General features: G+C 40.2%; 1 protein-coding gene across 1 annotated transcript in view; it reads left to right on the top strand.

Annotated features, from left to right (window-relative positions):
• The first annotated feature begins 8,627 nt into the window (after nucleotides 1-8,627).
• LOC139445427 (serine protease 42-like) overlaps nucleotides 8,628-9,521 on the top strand; it is an 11,259-nt gene continuing 10,365 nt past the window's right edge. The window contains 1 exon segment of the mRNA XM_071226576.1: nucleotides 8,628-8,761. Coding sequence (XP_071082677.1) covers nucleotides 8,628-8,761 — 134 coding nt within the window.

The raw sequence follows: 9,521 nt of genomic DNA, 5'->3' as shown, positions 1-9,521 counted from the left end.
TAGTCATAAATCAGTCGCTATGACATCTGGATAAGATGCTACTCATTTGACATAGACAATATCTGTAATTAACCCCTAGCATCTTCATCATGGATTCAAGGCCATCTTTCATTCCCACTGCGTCAGGACCGTTAAGATCCGGGGTAGAATAAGTTTTCAGCAACCCATGCTTGACCCGCGAAGATGCGGGGTAGAATAGGTCTTCAGCAACCCATGCTTGCAGTAAAAGGCGCCCATGCATGGCGTAAGAGACGACTAAAGGAAACGGCTGGGCAGCCTCTCTGATTTGGTTGATGCATGTCATCGTATCCCAATGTGTAGATCGATGCTCAAAATGTCCGTCACTGCATTGTCTGGTTCAGACTCGATTATTTACAGACCGCCGTCATGTTGATGAAATATGGGTGAGTGCGACGTTAAACAACAAACAAACAAACAAACAGAAAACCCTACTACGACCTGCCTTGTGTCTGTGTACATACCCATCACGGGCATGACATGTCTAAAAACACCGCCATGCCGACCTGTTTCCAGCATACTGCTTCCTGGATCCAGTCGGACATCGAGCCTCAACGAAGCTGCTCAAGTAGGACAATTGCGGGCCATGACACTGCACTGACTTTGTGAATAGGGCCTTCGATCATCATGTTCACTTGTGCTGCACATGGCCATTGTATCACATATTTGCCATCGATTGCCGTGTCTTATTTGATTGTCAACCTTATCCTGGGTATTTCTATGTCATTTGTTGATTTTTCATTGCTCTTGTGTGGTTATTGACTAATTTCACATTCTAGCTTTGTACGTACCGGTTTCTGGGTTAACCTTAGAGTTTAAATTTAAGAATCAACTTAACTTTACCTTTAGGAAAATGTGAGAAGATGAAATGTAAATATGTCTACAAGATGCACGTATTTCCTATAAACAGGTTAACGAACAACCATTTCATTTTTATAAAGTTGAATATATTACTTTTGTAAAATGTTTCATATTAAATTTGAATTGCCCAAAGTTCATTGTAATCTCATAAAGACTCACAGTTGCGAGTGTAACAGCCTCATAGCCGGAGGGGATCACGGCTGGCCCCGTCGTCTAAGGCGAAGCGATTCGTTGCGCAGAGTTGCGTCCCTTGGGCACGCCAGAAACCTATGATTGTGTGTTCGAATCCCGGTTCGCCCCGATTATGTTTCTAGATTTGTCAGCACCATACCCATGATCATGGGTTTCACCGAAGTAGTAAACGTCTGAGACCTGCATCACTTCGGGCTTTCCTCCCACATTAAGCTAACATGCCGTGATATAACTGGAATACTGTTAAAAGCGGCGTAAAACCCAACTCACTCACTCACTCACTCATAGCCGGATGGCAGCCCCCACCCTTCTTCTCATTCTCCACCGAGTGAGTGAGTTGAGTTTTTAAAAGTATTCCAGTTATATCACGGCGTGTCAGCTTAATGTGGGAGGAAACCCACGACGGGCACGGGTATGGTGCTGACAAACCTAGAAACATCGGGGCGAACCGGGATTCGAATTGCGGTGCCTTAGATGACTGGGACACTTTTAATGGTAGAGCGTACTGGGGCTTATAACACTGTGCGTCGTGAAACATAATTCGGTAGCCGGAGTGTAAATGGAAGACCTATTTATTTACCACAGCTGATGTTATAACCTTTATATTCGAGCTGGTGTTATTAGTTTTCTATTACAGTTAATGTCATTACTTATTGATCACAGCTGATTCTTTTACTTATTGATCACATCTGATTCTATTACTTATTGATCACAGCTGATTCTTTTACTTATTGATCACATCTGATTCTATTACTCATTCATCACAGCTGATTCTATTACATATTGATCACAGCTGATTCTATTACTTATTGATCACAGGTGATTCTATTACTTATTTATCACAGCTGATTCTATAACTTATTGATCACATCTGATTCTATTACTTATTAATCACATCTGATTCTATTACTTATTAATCACAGCTGATTCTATTACTTATTGATCACATCTGGTTCTATTACATATTGATCACAGCTGATTCTATTACTTATTGATCACAGCTGATTCTATTACTTATTGATCACAGCTGATTCTATTACTTATTGATCACAGCTGATTCTATTACTTATTGATCACAGCTGATTCCATTGCTTATTGATCACAGCTGATTCTATTTTACTTATTGATCACAGCTGATTCTGTTACTTATTGATCACAGCTGATTTTATTACATATTGATCACAGCTGATTCTGTTACATATTGATCACAGCTGATTCTGTTACTTATTGATCACAGCTGATTCTATTACATATTGATCACAGCTGATTCTATTACTTATTGATCACAGCTGATACTATTACACATTGATCACAGCTGATTCTATTACATATTGATCACAGCTGATTCTATTACATATTGATCACAGGTGATTCTGTTACTTATTGATCACAGCTGATTCTATTACACATTGATCACAGGTGATTCTGTTACTTATTGATCACAGCTGATTCTATTACATATTGATCACAGGTGATTCTGTTACTTATTGATCACAGCTGATTCTATTACATATTGATCACAGGTGATTCTGTTACTTATTGATCACAGTTGATTCTGTTACATATTGATCACATCTGATTCTATTACTTATTGATCACAGTTGATTCTATTACTTATTGATCACAGGTGATTCTGTTACTTATTGATCACAGCTGATTCTATTACATATTGATCACAGGTGATTCTGTTACTTATTGATCACAGCTGATTCTATTACATATTGATCACAGGTGATTCTGTTACTTATTGATCACAGTTGATTCTGTTACATATTGATCACATCTGATTCTATTACTTATTGATCACAGTTGATTCTGTTACATATTTATCACATCTGATTCTATTACTTATTTGTTCCCGCTGATGTTTCTACTTATTACCCTACTTGAATGTATCGTTGCTGATGTTAAATGTCGTTAGTCCTGTGACGTCAAAAGAAAACAAGCGGGTTATTGCTAGACGCGGAGTAAAATCCTACCTATTCACTGCGTTACATGCATTGACATATGTAAGTTTGCGTGTCTAGCGTTGAATGCGTGAGTGAACCTCGCATCACCACATGTATTTGGCTCAAATAAACAACCCGAGAAACTGCTTCATAGAACAATCTCTGAACAACAGTCAGTCACTCCAAATGATCTAACCGGTATTGTCCTAATGAAGTGGTTTCTTGCGTGTAACTTCTTTTCACAATAGAGCTCATGTCCAACTCACAAGCCTATTTGTCCGGGTTCAAACACTGTGACCTAAACCCGGAAGTAGAACGTGCACACTGTTACCGGGATCGACCGACAAAACCCCGAGCTCTCTCCCCGTCTATACACCGAACTGCTCATAGCTCGTGTAGCTACATACCACGTACTGCTTACTGTTTAAACTATTTCCTTTAGCCGCAGGGGGAGAGAAGCAAGCAATATTAATGATTCTTTTTTTAAAATCCTTTTTTTCTAAAAGAATACACAAAGAAGTCTTTTTTTTAAGGAAAGTGTGTACATTCATTGTAATTTTCATCTTACATCATATGATTAAAACATACTGAGGTCAGTATAGTAGCTCACATTCCTCGTGCCGTTGTATAGTAGCTCACATTCCTCGCGCCGAAATATAATAACTCACAGTTCTCACATTGTGCTACAGTGGCACCTTGTTCTCACATCGTGTTATAGTAGCACCTTGTTCTCACATCGTGTTATAGTAGCTCATTCTCATATCGTGTTCTAGTAGCTCCTTGTTCTCATATCGTGTTATAATAGCCCCTTGTTCTCACATCGTGTTATAGTAGCTCCTTGTTCTCACATCGTGTTCTAGTAGCTCTTTCTCATATCGTGATCTAGTAGCTCCTTGTTCTCATATCGTGATCTAGTAGCTCCTTGTTCTCATATCGTGATCTAGTAGCTCCTTGTTCTCATATCGTGTTATAGTAGCTCCTTGTTCTCATATCGTGTTATAGTAGCTCCTTGTTCTCATATCGTGTTCTATGAGCTCCTTGTTCTCATATCGTGTTCTAGTAGCTCCTTGTTCTCATATCGTGATCTAGTAGCTCCGTGTTCTCATATCGTGATCTAGTAGCTCCTTGTTCTCACATCGTGATCTAGTAGCTCCTTCTCATATCGTGTTCTAGTAGCTCCTTGTTCTCATATCGTGATCTAGTAGCTCCTTGTTCTCATATCGTGATCTAGTAGCTCCTTGTTCTCACATTGTGTTATAGTAGCTCCTTTTTCTCATATCGTGTTATAGTAGCTCATTCTCATATCGTGTTCTAGTAGCTCCTTGTACTCACATCGTGTTCTAGTAGCTCCTTGTTCTCATATCGTGATCTAGTAGCTCCTTGTTCTCATATCGTGATCTAGTAGCTCCTTGTTCTCACATTGTGTTATAGTAGCTCCTTTTTCTTACATCGTGTTATAGTAGCTCATTCTCATATCGTGTTCTAGTAGCTCCTTGTACTCACATCGTGTTCTAGTAGCTCCTTGTTCTCATATCGTGATCTAGTAGCTCCTTGTTCTCATATCGTGATCTAGTAGCTCCTTGTTCTCACATTGTGTTATAGTAGCTCCTTTTTCTCATATCGTGTTATAGTAGCTCATTCTCATATCGTGTTCTAGTAGCTCCTTGTACTCACATCGTGTTCTAGTAGCTCCTTGTTCTCATATCGTGATCTAGTAGCTCCTTGTTCTCATATCGTGATCTAGTAGCTCCTTGTTCTCACATTGTGTTATAGTAGCTCCTTTTTCTTACATCGTGTTATAGTAGCTCATTCTCATATCGTGTTCTAGTAGCTCCTTGTACTCACATCGTGTTCTAGTAGCTCCTTGTTCTCACATTGTGTTATAGTAGCTCCTTTTTCTTACATCGTGTTATAGTAGCACCTTGCTCTCACATCATGTTCCTTGTCCTCGCTAGCACTATAAATCGGCATCAGTCCGGTCTAGTACAAGCAGGCACACACACACACACACACACACACACACACACACACACACACACACACACACACACACACGTGCATGCACGTCGCTATATAAGGACGCGACGTTAAACCAAATTTCACCGTGGGGTCGATCGTAACAAAAGACGTTAACAGATGGTCTTTTTGTTACCCTGCTTGGAGCTCGGCATTAAGCGAATGAAACAAGAACTGGCCTGCATAATGTCACTGAGTGGAGTACCTGTGCTAAATAACGACGTGGTATTTCAGTGGGCTGTCACCATAAAACGAGCATAAATCCAGACTAGTACAAACGGCAAAACACAAGTGTATACACGTCGCTGTATGAGTGAAATGGCCCTCATTTCATCTCACATCTGACAGGACGTCTACCTCTGAGACCTGCCTTGTCGGTAAAAAGGGCCAACTCGTGGACCTAGCAGCAGAATTGGAAAATTATTTGCGCTTTTCATATAAAATGCGAAGGAGTTTGTTCTATATAATGGCGATATCTAGGATAATTAACATCGGTGTCCACCATGGGTGTATACTAAGTCCCTTTCTATTTTGCCTTTTCGTAATTAAATTACATATCAAATCCAAAATAACTGAACCGATGCCATACAACAATGTCCCGAAACAGTTAAATTACTTTTGCTACTTTTTGCTGATGATATAGTCATGTTCTGAGAGCAATACCTGTCAAGCAAAAGCAAATAAAAGTATTAGAGGGTTATTGTGATGGTTCGAAACTTACTGTAAATATGGATGAAACCATATTTGTAGTGTTTACTTAATCTAGGAAAGAATAAATGTTATCGTAAAGGAAATCCTGTAGAAGGTTTTTTCTATTTTTGTAATACTCAGGTCGGCTTTCTAAGTAGATTTACTTGGTCAAAGAATGCATATAAAAGTACATTGCAAGCCATGCAAATTTTAGTAGCCAAACATATGTATGATGTTTTGTATAAAATATTACACACCCGATTTTATTGCATGGGTCAGAAATTGAGGCCTAAAACATTTGGATGTTATTGAAAAGGTACAGTTACATTCATGTAAAAAGTGATTGGGTGTCAAGTCCAGCATACACGACGGAAGGGCACATGGGGAATGTGGAAGGTGTCCCAAGTATCTCTGAAGTTATTAAAAGAATTTTAACTAGTGGGACAATTTATTAAATATGCCATCTGCAAGATACCTTGTATTGAAAATGAAATTAAAATATCACCTTTCTATGTGTATATCAAGTGTCTATGACTCACTGTCAAATAGTGATGATACCAGGTGTTTGCGAAAAGGGGAGCGTATCCTGCCCCATCGGTACATATGGTACAAGTCCAAATAGGGAATTGCATCGGACATCATTTTGCCACTGATGCCTCAAATTAGGAAGTGACCTCCATATGTCTACCATAAAACGTTCTGAAAGCTTTACTGAGGCCTGGAATACTGTAACCTTGATGAACCAACCTCTGAGCAAGTCATATGAAGCTCTTTGAAATTTTGGTAGAAAGGGCATGCTCGATTGTAACACAAAAGTTGCGACATGTTGATACCAGAGTGAGTGAGTGAGTTTGGTTTTACGCCGCTTTTAGCAATATTCCAGCAATATCACGGCGAGGGATACCAGAAATGGGCTTCACACATTGTCCCCATGTCGGGAATCGAACCCGGGTCTTCGGCGTGACGAGCAAACGCTTTAACCACTAGGCTATCCGACCGCCCCTGATACCAGAGAAATACAGCTATGTACATTCATCTTGCTCTGAAACTATTTGTTTTTGTAACACATTCCAGACTATGTAGGAAAGGCCATTCGCAGTACAGCTCCCTTGCTGCATCGCGCTATACCCGACGACATCCCCTTTTCGCTTTATTGCCACATCACTGTGGTGTTGTGTTATCGCCATGTGATGTTGTGCTATCGCTTCCTTACGTTGTGCTATCGCTTCGTCATGTTGTGCTATCGCTTCGTCATGTTGTGCTATCGCTTTGCCGTTGCGTGTTATCGCTATTTTGTTTCTTGCTGTATCGCAATATCGTATTGTAAATCGCTTTGTCGCGATATCGTGTGGATATTTCAGGACGATATAGCGATGGCCCTTCTAAGCCACCATACGAATATCACAGATGGAGCATGATTCACACCAACTGAAAAAGCTTGATATTGACATGACACACACAGCTGCAGTTTTAACTCTATGGCTATTTCAATTCTCTTTGTAGTATATATTTCAATCGATAACAGACATACATGTTGCATGTGCATAATCTATCAATCTCATTTATAAGTATTGACGTTTATTTATTATTTTTGCAACTACATGATAATTCGAATAACTGGAAAACAGTTCTGGAGGAGGGTTTCCATTGACACGTCACCGACCAGTATAGTGAGTGAGTGAGTTGGGTTTATCGCCGCTTTTAACAGTATTCCAGGTGAAACAATCCAGCGGAATCTCAGTTATAAATGCACCAGTGTTCTTTTATTGGCTACAGGAAGGGAGTTGTTGATTTCAGTTTGGGGCCACTCACGCCTGCAATGCAAACCGTTTGGTTATTGTTTTGTGTTGTAATGTGTACCATAACTCTCCTTCATATACTGGTCGGGGAGCACGGGTGGCCCAGTCGTCTAAGGCGCCGCGATTCGCTGTGCAGAGTTGCGTCCCTTGTACACGCCAGAAACTTATGATTGTGGGTTCGAATCCCGGTTCGCTCCGATTATGTTTCTAGGTTTCTCGGCACCATAAGTGGGTTTCACCGAAGTGGTAAACGTCTGAGACCTGCATCACTTCGGGCTTTCCTCCCACATTTAGCTGACCCGCCGTGATATGACTGGAATACTGTTAAAAGCGGCGTTAAACCAAACTCACTCACTCAATCACTCAATTAAACATCGCGAAAACTGGCTTCGCGTAAAAGACATCGAAACTTCCCAACAGGTGACAGTGGTATGTACACAATGGTGCCAAACTAAACTGCCGAGCAAAAGAATGTAAACAATTAAAAATTGGATTTGACCAAAAAATGACAAACGTTATCAAAGATGAAAACAGTCGAAAACACTGCAAACTTAAGGTCCAAAACACAACTATGCTACCCGTATCAATTACATCACCATCGAATAACCATTTCTTGTTTGTTTCATTGTTAGCAGCTGTCAAACACAGGTGGTAACCTTTTTTCCCCGGCAATTAATGTAAGATGTCCGAAAATAGGTGACATTGCAAAGATTTGTGACGTCACAAACAAGCGTTACAGTAGGGCTGACGAGACAGTTCGACATAACGGTTCTTTTCCGTGACTGGCCGGAATCTGATACAATTGGTCATGGGCTGGTGTCACACCTGACGCCGCGTGCTGTGACCCTGACGGAATACAACGTGCTTAAGTAGGAGGGTGCGGCCCATTGCTTACACGTGTCTATTTCACCGGTATTATCAGTGTTAAACAATAGCATTATTCCATTGTCCTGGTAACGTTCTACTGAAGACGTACAACCGAAACAGACAATGTTTCACAATGACATTAAAATATACGGATTTCTAACGCCTGTCCGACTTGTTCTTCGTACCTAGTGTTTATAAATGATTTAATATGTCAGTTGAGGCTTATTTCGTTACGATGAAACGTGTGTTGGTGTCGGTCGTAGTATTGGCTTGCCTCCTGGAGGTAGCAGCGAGCGCTTATGGGTATGGAAATAATTGGAACAGAGCATATTATAATTACATGAAGTACTACCAAACAAGATATGGAAGGTGAGAATGCCACATTTTTCATGTTATTTAATAACAACTTAAAAGTAAAAAATGTCTTCTACATGTGGAAGAGCCCCAATTGCTTCTTTCCAAATTACAGTTCTTTAGGATATCCAGCTGACAATTTATAATTTATTTTAGGTCAAAATCCAAGGGGAAATTATTTTTCCAATAAACCACCACCAACCCCCCTCAGGAATTAATGTTAATTTCACACACATTGACTGTTACTTGTCTTGTATTGCAATTACGTGCATGGGCTAAACCGCTGGTTGCGTTCTGGCGTGTGTTTCGGGCTCAACCGCTGGTTGCATTCTGGCGCGTGTTTCGGGCTAAACCGCTGGTTGCGTTCTGGCGTGTGTTTCGGGCTAAACCGCTGGTTGCGTTCTGGCGTGTGTTTCGGGTAGCGTATTCCATCACCATCAATCTTTCTCTTTTCATTGTTTTTAATAGTCATTGTCCATTTTTCCAGTTTCATAAAATCATCCAATCAGTGTGACATAGGCATAAACAACAAGTTCTTCAACTGTCAACCACATTGTTAACTTACACAGACCTAGTTACGCTTGTTGACATATGTTTATGTTTGACATCCAACATACCTAGTTAGCCCTTCAATAATGACGCGAGTATAGTTTATGTTAACTCCAACGAAAACAAGAATAGAGAACAATTTATGAACAGGTGTTGTCGGATGATTTAGACCTTTGACCAATACCAAGTTTAAAACCAAAACATTGTTATCGCTATGTGTCTTCAT

The sequence above is a fragment of the Haliotis cracherodii genome, unplaced genomic scaffold (assembly GCF_022045235.1).
Source record: "Haliotis cracherodii isolate W230 unplaced genomic scaffold, xgHalCrac1.p SCAF_10, whole genome shotgun sequence".
Classification (NCBI taxonomy): Eukaryota; Metazoa; Mollusca; class Gastropoda; order Lepetellida; family Haliotidae; genus Haliotis; species Haliotis cracherodii.
The sequence above is the reverse complement of the archived record's forward strand: the minus strand, read 5'-3'. Positions and strand labels throughout refer to the sequence as shown.